Source organism: Bemisia tabaci, chromosome 1, assembly GCF_918797505.1.
Source record: "Bemisia tabaci chromosome 1, PGI_BMITA_v3".
Classification (NCBI taxonomy): domain Eukaryota; kingdom Metazoa; phylum Arthropoda; class Insecta; order Hemiptera; family Aleyrodidae; genus Bemisia; species Bemisia tabaci.
Window position 1 is genome coordinate 850225 of NC_092793.1, and position 15621 is coordinate 865845.

A 15621-nucleotide genomic window follows, 5' to 3' on the forward strand; every position below is an offset into this window, starting at 1 on the left:
ATATAGGTTTGGAGTTCTCAGTTTTGTTATTGCAAGAATTTTTTCTGCGGAAAAAGTCCCCGCAAAGGGTGCATGGGGTAATGAGTACCGTTTCTGTTGCATTGACAAGTCCTCTCATTCTAAATAAAAACTGTCCCCTACTTATAATTAATTCTGCTAATGAATCATCTAAAACTTTACGATGATACATTGATTTCCCTCTCTTTTTTGTTAGTCTATTTTTTCTAATACTTTTGACATCGTTTCTAATTTTATCTATGCTTATGTTGTGGTCGTGTAGTTCGTCTGCGATCATATTTCGAATTGTTCTTCACTAACAGTTTCATCAATGGGGTCGAATCTAATGATACCGGTAGTTTTCCTTGTTTCTGGGATTTTCAAATTCAAGTTCTTGTCAGTTCCTACTTTTTGTATATTCTCAGTGAATGTTTTATGTGCTTCAGGGTTTTGTGCTTTGACCTCAATTTTCACAGAATTGTTCTTTGTCACTGTAGAGAATAAAACAGCAACATCTTTAATGGCTTCTTTTGGTATTCCATTGTTGAGTGAGTCCTTTATATCTGTTCCAGTTATATCCTTGTTATCTGTTGAGATAATTATAGTGCTCATATCTTTGGGTCTGTTTTTTCGGTGTTGTTTAATCACTTCGTCGGTTTTCTTTTCTAGTATTTCTTTATTTGTTAGTTTCGGTCCAAAATTTATTTCATTGCTCTTGTTGATTCCTTTTTTCTCAATTTCTTCGATTTTTTTGTTCAATTTTTTGAATTCATTCATAATTGCTTTTTGATTTTCTTTAAAATTACTGGACACATCTTTTAAGGTTTTTTCTAATTGTAATACTCGATCTTTGAGTTCTCTATTCTCTTTCCTTGTTTTTTTGTATATTTCTTTAAGGTCTTGATTCTTTCTTCTGTTAATTTCAAGGATCTCTTTAATCATTCCTTTTATATCTTCTACTTTATTTTCAGTATTTTCAGTATTTTCCCAGTGTCTATCTTCATTTTCATTTGTTTCTCCATCTTTTTCATTATTGCTCTGCCTTTTAGCATTTCTTAGTTTGTTGTTTTTCTTTGTCCTCTTCTTTTTCCGTTTTAGTTCCTCGGTGTCCGTAAATGATCTCTCGAGTATATCCGATTCGTCTGATGAAGATATTTCCGTATTATCATTGGATCTTTGTCGTTTAGTCGATTGTGGTTCGAATTCCATGTGTTCAATGTTTTCAGTTTCTTTGTCCATTGTTGTTTCTGTTATAGGGGTAGAAGTTCTAAATTCCAATGAATTCTTTGGGTCCATTTGTTTTCCGTCATTTAAGAGTTCGTCAAGTTTTTCTTGTAGTTTTTTCCTCTCCATTATGTCCTTCCTCAGCAGGGATTTTGTGATCGTTTGTTAGGCCGGTCCTGCCTCTTTTCTTACAAATTTACTCTTCGAGCTTTTTCCATCTGTCTTCAGGATTACATGGTGGTTATCAATCCTTTTATTGCATTCATCCAATTTGTCCGTGATTTCTTTAACTTGTTGTATCTTCTTTTGATCCGCAATTTCTTCTTTTGTCTTGTCCGGGTTATCTGATGTTGAGGGTTTCTCAAGATCGGGGTTCATGTTCGATTCTCCTTCGGTGTTTTCATTAATAATTACAATTTCAGGTGTCAATGGGATTGGTGGGTCATTGCTTCCTTCAATTGGGTGTGGTTCAGAGGACATCTCTCTACGGTTAAGATAAAACTTCCTCTCAAGACACGCTTTCGAACCGCAATCAGTCACTGCATGACTCAAACATTTGCAGATTTTGCAATGGTATTTGGAGTGCCAGATACACTTTTTCATGAAGCAGAATCTGTCGCGTCTCGCGTCGCGTCGCCTATCACGAATTGTCGGTCGTTCCCCACTTCACGAGTTTTAATTTCTAAGTCTAAAACTAGCCTTTTCTTGCACTAATCAAACAATGTACATTTATGTCTTTATCAGATTTGATTAACTGTTTCTATGGGGTGATTCGAGTGAGTGTGGCTACTATGTTGCCATTTTTATGACTAAATGCGCATGCGCGCGGCGCAGAAAAGACGAAAATTCTGTCCTAGATTTGGCAAAATTCACACTCACACATTCACAATCACTTCAGTTCTAAACGTTACATAATCACTCTGATCACACTAAAAGTCAATTTTCCGTCCTAAAGGGACGGAAAACGTACACTAAAGTCACACAGCAAGATTCAGGCACTTTTTAACATTACTTTTCACAAAAAATCCAGATGTAAACAATCAACGGAGATGTAGAAAGGGTTAGAAAAGGCGAGACGAAGCGGAGACGGGTCCTCACTGTCCAAGAGCGCTGTTGCCAACCCCGAGACTTTGGTTATTGTTGGATGATTTCTAGTTCAAGAGATTTTACGTAGATCCTGGCTTTTTATTTCTATGTACTTTAGTCTTAATTCAAAGCGAATTAGTAAGTAAACACTACTGTAACTAAAGTTGAAGTATGAACGCGCACTGATACAGGAGTAGGTGATGCTATGGTTTCTGTTAGTCATGAAGAAAACAGGATTAGAGCTCTTTATGGAAAAATACGAACTACTGACAAAATAATTCAAATTGGTCCAGTACCTATAAATTCTGTTGATATAAATAGTCTTAAATTTTAGTTGAATATTTTTATTATTTATCCTTTATTCACTTAATTTTTACATTAAGGTAAAAATCAGGTAAACCTTATCTCTCAAGTCTGTCTTTCATAAATAGCTCTACAAACACCCTTAAAAACATATTTCTTGAAAAAAAATTCTTTGAATTTTTTTTTAGGCACAGCAATTTTTTTTCATGTCTACCCCTAGAATGACTAACCCGGGCCTGCGAGGCCCGTATTGAGAGTATATGGTTATTTGATAGCTGGGATGCTTTCTTCTCTGTTTTTTGAAGAATTTGATAATTTTTATACTTCGCCTTCTGTAACCAAGGTCCCAAATCCTCTTTCCACCCATAAACTGCCCCCCCCCTCTCCCTCTAAACCTCATTATAAACACATGTTTAATTCTTTTTTGAGAATTTGAGGAAGCTGTATTGAAGAAACATTACCAGCCCTAAAAGTATACTTGAATTTGAGAGGGAGGGGGCAACCTCACTCACCCCTACCCCCTCTTCCTTTTGGTAGCCAAAAAAATTAGTACTTCCCGATTAGTTTCTTTCAAAGTTTTGCACCTAGGAGGTTTATTTTTTTAATTTTGTAAAAAGCAAATAAAGGCCTAAAATTTATTCTTGTTATTTATATATTACTTCCAATTTTTCGACAAATTAGAGCAAATTTTGGATATTACTGTGAATTATTATAAGATAAACGCGGGACAAAATTTCTTGTGAAGTATCTGATGGTTATTCTGAGGTATTGCTGTAATTTTTTTAGCTGAGAGGTGGTCATGGAGGTAATATACTGTCTAAGAACTGTCAAAGCACCATGCAATATTTGATAACAACTAAAAGGTAATGCATTTACATATTCACCCTATCACAAGAAGCACCTAAAATTAGCTCGCAAAAACTCGGAGATCGTCAAAAAGTAAAAGTAGATAAAAAATAATGGTTGCGGTAGTAGGACTGGGTATTTGAGGAAAAAATACAAAAGTAGGAAAAATTTTAGGAAAAACAGAATATAAAATGCATTACTGAAGGTCAAGAAAATCAGACTTATTAGTTACTCATTATTCTTATAATTTTAGGTGCTTCTTGTGATAGGGTGAATATGTAAATGCATTACCTTTTAGTTGTTATCAAATTTTGCATGGTGCTTTGACAGTTCTTAGACAGTATATTACCTCCATGACCATGGTAGCAGATATCAAAATGCAGTTTGTCAGTGTAGTCTTAAAGACCGAGCAATTACCGATAAAACAAGACAAATCCGAGCTCTCTCAAAAAATGACCAAGTTACAGTGCTTTCAAAATGACTTGTAGAGGTGACCCCTCCAGGATTTTTAGCTTTTTTTCTGGAAAAAAACAAAGATTTGATTAATCAAAAATTCTACAGAGAAATCGTCACGATCGAATGAAGTTGGCAACATGGTATCAGCCCGGACCTCGCACCCTGCGATTTTTGGTTATTCCCTACGTTGAAAAAGGGCTTAAGAGGCAGGAAGTTTAACTCCATCAACGAGATAAAAAGAGCTGTTGAAACTTTCTAAAAGAACATCAGGCAAGAAGAATTCGAAAAAAACATGTTTGAAGAAGTGGGAAGAACGGTTGCAGCGCCGTGTGGCAAGTGATGGAAGGTATTTTGAGAAGGAAACTAGTGTCCAGTCGTCCGGTGAAGAAGAATAAATGCTAGTAATCTTGGTAAGATTCTGTAAAATTGATTTAATAGAGCCACTTGAATCTTTAATTCTTTATTTTTTTTTTTTTTTTTTTTCAGAAGAGAAGCTAAAAATCCTGGAGGGGTCACCTCTAAAAATCATTTTCAAAACACTGTAACTTGGTCATTTTTTGACTTAGAGAGCTCGCATTTGTCTTGTTTTATCGGTAATTGCTCGGTCTTTAAGACTTCACAAACCGCATTTTGATATCTGCTACCGCTCGTCCAAAAAAAAAAACGTGCAGTACTTTTGGGACAACCTATGTTGTAAGCTCCGAATAAGGTTATCACCGGTGGTAAAGTTTATCGGAGAAAAAAACGCGGATCCTGGACTTTCAGAGATAATTATAGGATAACTATAAACCGCACAGTGAAGAGAGTTTTAGGACTGTTATTTATTTCTCACGCTAATTTGTATTCAATCGTATTCACAGAGGTATAATCAGCTAATCCAAATAAAAGTTTCTAAATATGGTGTTTTTTGCATCGGTGAGTTGGTTCGCCATTTGACTGCTGCAGCGCTCTACTATACTAGAGCTCTAATCCAGGTCGAAAGCAATAAGCGCCGCCTATCGGCTGAGCGCTTAAAAAATACCTCCACTTCAAAAGACTTATTTCTATTCTTCTTAAAAAAATTCAGTCATGAGGATAGGCACCCTCACATTCACTGATAGAAAATGATTCTGGATTCATTACATAAATACACTTACTTGTTTTTGTTTTTCATGTTCCAAAGAAACAAGGCTAGATAGCCAAACTGAAAAAGAAGGAACAAATACATCAATCCTCATTGCAAATATATTTTTGAGAAGTTGACAGAAACTTGACGTCTGCATTCAATTTTCATGCATGTTGATAATGGTAAAAATGTAAGATGATAAGATTTTAAAATATGCAAGAATTTTCAACATTTTCTTTGGTTTTTCACTCATATTTCTGTTAATGTCTCATGAGAAGTGAACAAGATTTGGTGATTTCGCGGTCCGTTACCGAAAGTTTCCAGCTAGTATCAAAAAAATATAATATGTGAATTCGCAAATGTCGATGCAGTATTTAGCACAAACTTTGCAGTCAAATACAAGTGCACATGGGTAAGGTTTATTTATAAACAAGAGACATTAATGCAATCCGTCCTATCAGCGACATGCAAAATGGGATAGTTTGCTATAACATAAACAATGTCATTCACAGGTGCACTAATTACCTGGAGAAAGGAAAACTATTACATTTAACCGTCTAAGATGCAGTTTCCCCAAAGAATAAGCTGCTCCCAAGGAGCTCAATAATGACTGAAAACTTCTGATCCTTTTCTGCGGAGTTCAAGATTGGCCAGATCTCCTCCGCCACCCGCCCATAAAATGAGGACAAATAACGACAGCGGTTCGAGTGTGGAAAAGAAAGAGATCAACAACACAGCGGAAGCTATCTTAACTACAGATCTTAAAAAAGTCAAGAAAGACCCTTCATTAATTGAGATGGCAAAATCGTCTATTTTGCAGTCGATTTCTATTGTTGAGTCACTTCACGATGAAAATATCCTCTCAAAAATTTTACTCAAGAGCAGAAGGCCTTAATGGATAAAATACGAAGTAATAGCAAGGCTATGCATAGTAATACATACATTAGTGAGCAGAGAGATAAGAAGAATTATTCTAATAATATTTAGCCAGCCTATGTTGACTGTAGGAATTAGGATAGTTCTACATATAAAAGGCATCTTTTTAAAGTGTTCTTCTTCTTATGGTTGTTGTGTACATACAGGGTTATTCAAAAGTTACGCACCACTGGCCATAACTTTAGTTCTAATTATGAGATCGATTTGAAGTTTGTGGCGTCCTTCCTCATATCGAGGGGACACTTATTGAGGTACTTTCCAGTTCTTCACCCCCCCAGGGGGAGGGGGGGCGGGGGGCAACTCAAAAATTTCAAATGGCAACCCTCATCATGTGATACATCGTTAGAAAGAGCATGAAAAAAGAAAATTTTTGGCGCAAACCGGAAGTCGATCTGACCCCCCTGTCAAAAGTTAGGGGGGTCCAAAGGTTATTTAGGGGGTCCGTACCTTCATTTTTTAGAGTAGCTTCGGCGGCTCTTTTCAAAGAGTCCTCGAATACTCCAAGTCTGATACCGAAGTCTTCATATTGCCCCCGGGCCACCACAGCCCCCCCGTAGGGGGGATGGGCCTATTACAATGAAACATTGCATTAAACTGCGAAAAGTCACAGAAGAGCTTCAAACTTAGAATCAAATCCGAGTGGAACTTCTTGCCAATGTTAACGCAAACGCAGCCTGCGACTTTAAAGAGAGTTTTCAAAACTCTTGGCCCCCTGCCCCCCCCTCATTTTTGGTTGCAGAGCGGGTAAAAACCGGGAAATTCACTACAAAAAATGCCCGAAACTAATGTCCAACTTGAGGAGGACCCTTGAAACGTTGCGATCAGTCGGAGCATTGAAATACAGGGACTGCCACCCCCTTAAAGTACGAAAACATCCAAAACACCCCCGCTGCCCCCCTCATTTTTCATTACGTAGCTGGTAAGAACCGGGAAATTCGCCAGAAATGTTGCCCGAAACTACTGTCCAACTTGACGCGGACCCTTGAAACGTTGCGCCCAGTCGGAGAACTGCAACACAGGAACTGCCGCGCACTTTAAGGACGGAAACATCCATAAAACCCCCGCTGCCCCCCTCATTTTTCGTTGCGGGGCTGGTAAGAACCGGGACATCATTTCTGGCGAATTTCCCGGTACTTACCAGCTCTGCAACGAAAAAAGAGGGGGGCAGCGGGGGTTTTATGGATGTTTCCGTCCTTAAGGTGCGCGGCAGTCCCTATATTGCAGTTCTCCGACTATTCGCAACGTTTCAAGGGCTCTCGTCAAGTTCTACAGTGGTTTCGGGCATCATTTCTGGCGATATTCCCGGTTTATACCCGCTCCGCAACGAAAAATGAGGGGGGCAGCGGGGGTTTTATGGATGCTTCCGTACTTAAAGAGGGCGGCAGTCCCTGTATTTCAATGCTCCGACTGATCGCAACGTTTCAAGGGTCCTTCTCAAGTTGGGTGTTAGTTTCGGGCTATATTTGTAGGGAATTTCCCGGTTTTTACCCGCTCTGCAACCAAAAATGAGGGAGGGCGGGGGGCTAAGAGTTTTGAAAACTCTCTTTAAAGTCACAGGCTGCGTTTGCGTTAACATTGGCAAGAAGTTCCACTCGGATTTGATTCTAAGTTTGAAGCTCTTCTGTGACTTTTCGCATTTTAATGCAATGTTTCATTGTAACAGGCGCATCCCCCCTACGGGGGGGCTGTGGTGGCCCGGGGGCAATATGAAGACTTCGATATCAGACTTGGAGTATTCGAGGACTCTTTGAAAAGAGAAACGGTATGTCCAAGAGCCGCCGAAGCTACTCTAAAAAATGAAGGTACGGACCCCCTAAATAACCTTTGTACCCCCCTAACTTTTGATAGGGGGGTCAGATCGACTTCCGGTTTGCGCCAAAAATTTTCTTTTTTCATGCTCTTTCTAACGATGTATCACATGATGGGGGTTGCCATTTGAAATTTTTGAGTTGCCCCCCGCCCCCCCTCCCCCTGGGGGGGGGGGGGTTGATGAACTGGAAAGTACCTCAATAAGTTTCCCCCTCGACATGAGGAAGGCCGCCACAAACCGCAAATCGATATCAAAATTAGAACTAAAGTTATGGCCAGTGGTGCGTAACTTTTGAATAACCCTGTATACACTATACAGGGTTATCCAAAAGTCACTGACCACCCCTGTAACTTTTTTCCAAATCGAGATAGAAGTTTGAAACTGTGGCAATGTGCCTCGGTCTTAAGTAGCAACTTTTGTGTCCCCCCAAAATTTTGGGGGGCGGGGGCTAACTTTTTTTTTCAAATGACAACCCTACCTTTGTGATATCTTATTCGAAAGATAATGAAAAAAGAAAATTTTTGGCGCAAACCGCAGGTCAAAATGTTGATTTTTGACAAAATGGCGGCCGGACAAAGTTCAAAATGGCGGAAATCTGACATCTCCGTTATTTTTTGACAGATTGGCGTTAAACTCGGAATCTAAGAGTATTTTGAGACGAGAAAAACAATTCCGGCATTGGTTTTCCAGAAAAGTCGGTCCTTTTCAAAATGGCGGCGGTCAAAATGGCGACCTAGCGCGGGAAGTGGATATTTAGGCTGCTCTTCGTTGGATTTGCATGAAACTTAGTATCCGGGGGTATTTCGGCACAAAATGAACGAATCTTTCATTGGATATTTGAAATTCCGACAAATTTCAAAATGGCGGGAAATCAGTTTTACGGCTGTTTACCGATGGATTCGCATGAAATTCGATATCCTGGTGGTTTTGGCTGGATGAAAGAGAATCTTTCATTAGATTGTTGAAACATTAAAAAATCGATGTCGAATTTCATGCAAATCCATCGGTAAACAGCCGTAAAATTGATTTCCCGCCATTTTTCCGCCGCCATTTTGAAATTTGTCGGAATTTCAGATATTCATTGAAAGATTCGTTCTTATCGTGCCAAAATACCCCCGGATACCAAGTTTCAAGCAAATCCAACAAAAAGCAGCCTAAATATCCACTTCCCGCGCTAGGTCGCCATTTTGAAAAGGACCGAGTTTCTGGAAAACCAATGCCAGAATCGTTTCTCTCGTCTCGAAATACTCTTAGATTCCGTGTTTAACGCCAATCTGTCAAAAAATAACGGAGATGTCAGATTTCCACCATTTTGAACTTTGACCGGCCGCCATTTTGTCAAAAATCAACATTTTGACCTGCGGTTTGCGCCAAAAATTTTCTTTTTCATTATCTTTCGAATAAGATATCACAAAGGTAGGGTTGTCATTTGAAAAAAAAAAGTTAGCCACCGCCCCCCAAAATTTTGGGGGGACCAAAAAGTTGCTACTTAAGACCGAGGAACATTGCCAAAGTTTCAAACTTCTATCTCGATTTGGAAAAAAGTTACAGGGGCGGTCAGTGAATTTTGGATAACCCTGTGTATATAGTTCCACCACTAAGCTCTCCTGGGTCATTTCTACAGTATAATTTTTCTGTCTTTGTATGCCTTCGTCCTAAATTCTATCTCAGGCCACATTTTAAATTTTGGAAATTTTCTCAGTTCTTTTTTTCTTCTCTCGATTTCACTTCGATTTCTTTCATAGTTATCATGATCAGAGACAAGAGACCCTCCACTAGTATCTTGGCCATTGTGGAAGCTTTTACTTTCGGGACTTCAGCATTCTACTGTTGACTTACCTACATGGTTGATGTTCAACAACGGCATGAGAGGCAGTTTCATTTTGCAAACACGCCGAAAATGGCCGACGTTTGGGAAACTTGTTTGGCTCATGACGTCATCCTAAGCTCATCATCGAACATGTAGGTAAGTCAACAGCCGAAACTAGGGTGATGACTGTCGCTCCCTAGTAATTGTCCGTAAGGAATTGTTGAAACCCCGAAAGTAAAAACTTCCACCTGTCACTAGGAGGCCAGTGGAGGGTCTCTTGTCTCTGATCATGATACCTGTCTGGTTAGGAAGTTATTTTTTAGCGATTCAGAGATATGAATATTTCAAGTCCGATTTTAGATTTAATGACAGAGTGTTTGGGAACTCCTTTTGTATCTTGACAGGATTGCATGGGGCACATGTAACAAATGGTTACTTAATATTTCACTTGTAAAATAAACCAGTCACTTCCTTTTCACAGAGTCAATTATGCTGTTATATCCACCACTTATTTGAGAATATTAAATAAGCAAATCTTATAAAATCTTGACTAAATCTACTCAATAAATCTAAACTGTGTAATAGTTTTGATACTGCGAGTCTTTTCAGACACCTTTACGATGAAGGAAGTAGAAAATTATGGAACAGAAAGATGTTCATTGCTCAAAGATAGCTATAAACTTTATGCAGCTAAATAGAAAGCCTTGAATAAAATTGAAAAACAGAAAGAACTCACTGGCTTCCGTTTCCCGCCTGTCAATTTCATCATAGACATCCATGACTAGATCCTCAAATTGTTTATTGGGTAATTGCTGCAACTTCTGCCGGGCATTTTTGGTTAACTCAGGTGGGACAATGATGCCGTCAGATATATCTGGGAAGACAAAGTGTTGGCCTTGTTTATGGTCTGGCTTTTGAGAAGTGAGAAAAAACGATAACCGATCTACTACCTCGTAAACGCATTCCGTTAGTCTATCCGCTAGGTCTCTGTGACCTGCCATCCTGTTGTAAAACACAGAGTGAATGGTTACTCATGATGCAACATTCTCATTCCAAACTCAACAAAACCTACAATATGCTGATATTCATTACAATTGCACATGGTGCTCCAACTCCACCACAGGGGTGCAGAAGATTCTTTGCCTTCATATTTTTTTAGGCTGCCATCACGTTGCTGTCCACATGAAACTGGTCGTTTCACTATTTTCTTCACATAAAAGAGCGCAATACAGTTTCCTTCGCCAGCAGTAATGTGGTTAATAATTTTCTTTACCAAAAAAAAAAAAAAAAAAAACGACTATGATGGTTTCCTTCACAAAAACGTGTTTTTTCTTTACATTTTTTGCTCAAATTAGGTGCCTTCACAGTTCCCCTCTGATCAACCGATCAAGCATATCTGCAACCCTACTCCGGTCGGCGTCATCAATAAAATTTACCTAAACTCCAAGCTTTGAGCTCAAAAATGAAGAGCTGCCGTCAGACATGCTACCTAGAAAATGTATATAACCTTAATGGTATTACTCAATGAATTCCTGCTGTTCTTCAATCATACCTACGTCTTGCAGTCTTTTATTGAACATATTGGGTACTACTAAAAATTGTATACATTGTAAACTATTGCTGAAGCAAAACGAAACATACTTCCTCTGGCGAGAATTGTTCAAAAATGACTTAAAACACATCCTAGATGTCTGAAATTTACTTGGTCCAGTCAAATTAGATCAAATATCAGGGATAGGGGAAAAATTCCCATACAATCGGTTTTTGGCTAAAGTTGCTTGTTAGGATCTAGAGAGGCACAGACTAAAAGTCCCCATTGATATCCCTTGTGCTTAGCCTCCCCAGCCGCCCCCCCCCCCCAAAAAAAAGGCTAACAAATCGATTTCTTGGCTGTATTTGGAAAACGGTTGGAGATGGCGTGTTGCATACCTATACTGGGGAAAATGTTCCTCATCAAAGAACTTGATGCAAGAACGGCTTCTTTCGCCCCCTCCCCCTGGAATTTCATCAAACTTTTTCTATTGATTCCTCATGCTTGAGCGCTTCTTTTCCCAAATTTTGAGACCCCTAAAAATTTTTTTTGAGGGGGGCGCTAGGGGGGGGGTGGAAGTCAAGACCTGTGAACCTCAATATCTCTCGAACAAAGAAAGATATCAAGGTCCGGTTTGGACAAAAACTCGTCTAAAATTGCATACTTTAAGTTTCTAAAAGTCAAAATCCCGAAATTACATTTTCAAGTTAACACATGTACTTTTTTTCAATTTTTGAGTTGAGAAAATTTCTTTCAAAAAAGAATTTACAAAGTACTCAATTTTTTATTTGAACCAAAACCATTTTTTTTAAATTGCTCGTCTTTTTCCGCATCCAACGAACGGTCTCAACGCATGCCGACCGACCGGCCGCTCAGTGGGCCTCTCAAGTAGCGCTAAGGAAAAAATGGTCCAAAACAAAATGGAAGAAAGCCAAGAAATTAGGTCGACACGATCTGGAACGTATCCACCAACTTCAGCGATCTTACAATCGTCTGACTAAAATAGTAGCATCGAAACAGCATTTGAATCGAGAGAGCGGACGACGACGACGACGGTAATTATAATGTTGTCAGAGAAACGTGGGGGATCGTCGAGGAGCTACATAAACCTACAGGACGGAACTATCCACGTCGTTAAGTACGGATTCTCGGATTATTCGATTTATGGCACGCCGATCTCGTCGAGATGCAACCGTACGCCTCGCGTCAATAAAGGCAACAGATATTTTCTCACCGTCATCGACGCGTGCTCGAAAAGGGCGTGTGCTGAACCGCTAAAATCGAAAACGGCCATGGATGTCACTAATGCCATGCAACGCGTTCTGAAAACAGCCGGAAAGTCACCGAAACATTAAAAGTCGATATGGGATCGAAATTCTACAACTCCAAATGTCAAGCATTGATGAAGCGTCACAAGATCAATATGTAAGGCTCCTACTCGTTGACCAAAGCCTCTATTGTCGAGCGATGTGGAAAGAGTTCAGCGCGCAAGGATCGTATAAGTGGGTAGATCTATTACCGAAACTCATTCGTGAATATAACGGGAGCGTTCATCGCACCATCGGAATGAAATCAATTGATATTACCGAAAAGGATGCACCGATGATTCTGCAAAAGATTCGTGGGCCGCCGCTGAGTTAAACCGAAAAGAGACGTCTGGCCAGGCGAAAACTCCAAGTCGGTGATCATATCCGGATCTCCAGACTCAGAGCCATGTTTGAGAAAGGATACACACCAAACTGGAGTACGGAAATTTTGAAGATTGTCAGCGTCAATCTGACCGTTCCGATCGCGTACGATCTGAAAGACGCGCACGATACTATAATCAAAGGAAAATTCTACCGCGTAGAACTCCTACCCACCAACTATAAGGATACGTTGCTTGTGAAGAAAATTCTGCGTCGCAAGAAAAACCAGGCCTTTGTCAAATGGTTGGGTCTGGACGCGAGTCACGATAGTTGGCTCGACACTAAGGATTTCGTATAAATAGTATTCACTCTCTTCGCAGTATCGTAAGGAAGAAATCATTAATGATAAAATAATTCTCATCACTTTCATCATCGTTGTTGGAGTGAATTCCACAGTGGTGGAAAACTCATCCGAAGCAAACATCACAATGTGCCCGATCTATCCAGAGATCAAATGTGCACCTTCTACCTTGACGGATCTTCTTCTATTCATCTTGAGTTTGTTGGCGCTCATTTGTTCCGTTCCATACCTGTACTCCAAGTACCTATCATCCGACTGCAAGTTCCGTTTCACCAGGATGTCCCGTGAGAAAAACAATCGGAAAGTCGATGACATAAGTGTCGATTTAAAGTTCGGAGAAGGAGAAGGAGAAGGAGAAGGGATCGATGTTTGTGGTTGACAACCCTAACGTTTTAAAACATGGACTTTTTAAACGTGGACGTTTTAAAACATGAACGTTTTTAAACTCGGACGTTTTTAAACGTGGACGATTGTAAACGGAAACAATAGATTTAAAAAAATAATATATATAATTTTGATTCATCAAACTGACCATTGCAATAACCAAACCCAGTTGCTTGTTCCAAAACACATGGTTCCGATACAAATCTTCAAGCGATCTGCTACACACCGCCCCGACACTAAAAATTGAAATTCCCAAATCAGACCTTACTCTCAAGTCTCCAATACCAGACCCATCCTGGAGGAGATGGTCTATTGTTGCCGTAGTTTTTATAGTCCGAAATTTCGAATATTTTGCACAGTCTGACAACAATGTAGGGAAAACTTATTTAATTTCTTGCACCATCTGGCAAAACTGTAAAATTCGATGCAGTCAAGTTTCACCAATAATTAAACCATTTATTAACGTGCACCGTCCGCCAACGCTGTTGCATAACCTGCAGATTGTAGGGGTAACATACGCGATTGCATAACCCGCAGATTGAAGGGGCTACATGCAATACCTAGTATGCATAACCCGGAAAATGAAGGGGTAACATACAATACTTTTTACAGCGTTGCTTTATTGTAAATGCCCACCCCACAACACTGTAATTTATTTCGTATTGTTCTGCACAATTTGGCTGTAAACTTTTGGGCTCAAGTCGGTATTTTCACCCTACTGACCCTCAAAATGGCCGCCGCGTAGGGGCGTCATAGCGCGCTTCCTCACTGTACCTCTAGACCACGCTGCCGCGCCAGTTGCTGCGCTGTTGAGTAATTATGTGCACTTACCTTGTTTACTATGCAAAATTCTGCTTTCAGTCAGTAAACTTTGATGCTTGAGAAATGGCCTTTGGGCGAAATAAAGCTTGAAAGCAAGAAAATGTAGTTTGATAACGTTGCCCCACATATTTGCACACATTTGCACTGCCAGTTTTGGTAGTTTTTTTCAATCATTCGTAGGTTGATTCATGGTTTTTTGGAAGATCAAAAAGGAAGGGCGTAGAAGGGGGAAGGACGAAAAAGGAAGGAAAAAGCGGTCGGTTAAGGAATGAAAGAACACTTTTTATGAATTGCAGTTTTATTAGGGGTTAAGTAATAAAATGAAAATGAAATTAATAAAATTTGTGCCGTCACTTTACGTTTGATTAACTTGAAAATCTATGAAGACTAAAAGTTACTACTTTATAGGAATAAAAGGAGGAAACCCCAAAGTCTGCTATGATTAAAAAAGTGGACGTCTCTTTGATATGGTTGAATCATTCTAGTTTCATCTTCCTCTCTTCCCTGGCAATTCTTATCTCAGCATGGTTCTTTTTCCTGCATTTCCTCCTCAAAATCATTATCCAAAATTGCTTCGGCATCATCTACATTTTCTTTCTCATCTTCCAAGCTTTCCACCTTGCGGAAGCTTTTGTATGCTTCACCGCAGCAATTTAGGAAGATATTGGAGCACTGGCTGGGCGACCAATAGCCTCCCCAAGACTAAGGCTGGCGTTTAGAAGGAGCCCAACTTGCTCCTATTCACAAGTACCTAAGGCCAACACCGGAGTAAGTGCTCAACTCAATATTTTGCAGCTGCACAAAAGGATGCAGCAAGGCATGCGGATGTTGAAAATCTGGTCTCAAGTGCTCCAATATCTGTCTAAATTACTGCACTGAGGCATGTGAAATCTCTCGCGAGCTGAAAAGCTTAAAAGATGAGGAAGAAAATTTCCATCTCGCAGAAGTTTTCGCATGCCTCAATAATACGCAACTCGCCATCTCCAGCCATTCTCAAAATACAGCCAAAAAATCAAGTTTATAGCCTTTTTGGGGGTGAATGGGGGCTTGGGGGCTAAGTACAAAGGATATAAATGGAGACTTTCAGCCTGTGCCTCTCCATACCCTACGAAGCAACTTTAGCCAAAAATCGCTGGTTGAGGAATTTTTTCCTCTATTTTTCCTAATTTGACTGGACTAACTCCTAACTTCACAATCTGCATCAGAGCACCAAGATAGGGAGAGTGTGGACACGTCCATACATTGATCACTCAGGACCCAAAAGGACACGGTACGTTTTAAACACTTTTAATACGGTCAACATACCACCCGCGATATTTTTG

At 39.7% G+C, this 15621-nt stretch overlaps 1 protein-coding gene across 4 annotated transcripts in view; it reads right to left on the bottom strand.

Moving 5' to 3' along the window:
• The window catches only part of Git (ARF GTPase-activating protein GIT1), a 77512-nt gene that overhangs the window by 26141 nt on the left and 35750 nt on the right, over positions 1-15621 (bottom strand). For all 4 annotated transcript variants that reach the window (XM_072298471.1, XM_072298498.1, XM_072298520.1 and 1 more), the window contains 2 exons: positions 10310-10575; positions 5049-5095 (listed from right to left, as the gene is read on the bottom strand). In XM_072298471.1, coding sequence (XP_072154572.1) covers positions 5049-5095; positions 10310-10575 — 313 coding nt within the window. The remainder of the gene's footprint in view (positions 1-5048; positions 5096-10309; positions 10576-15621) is intronic.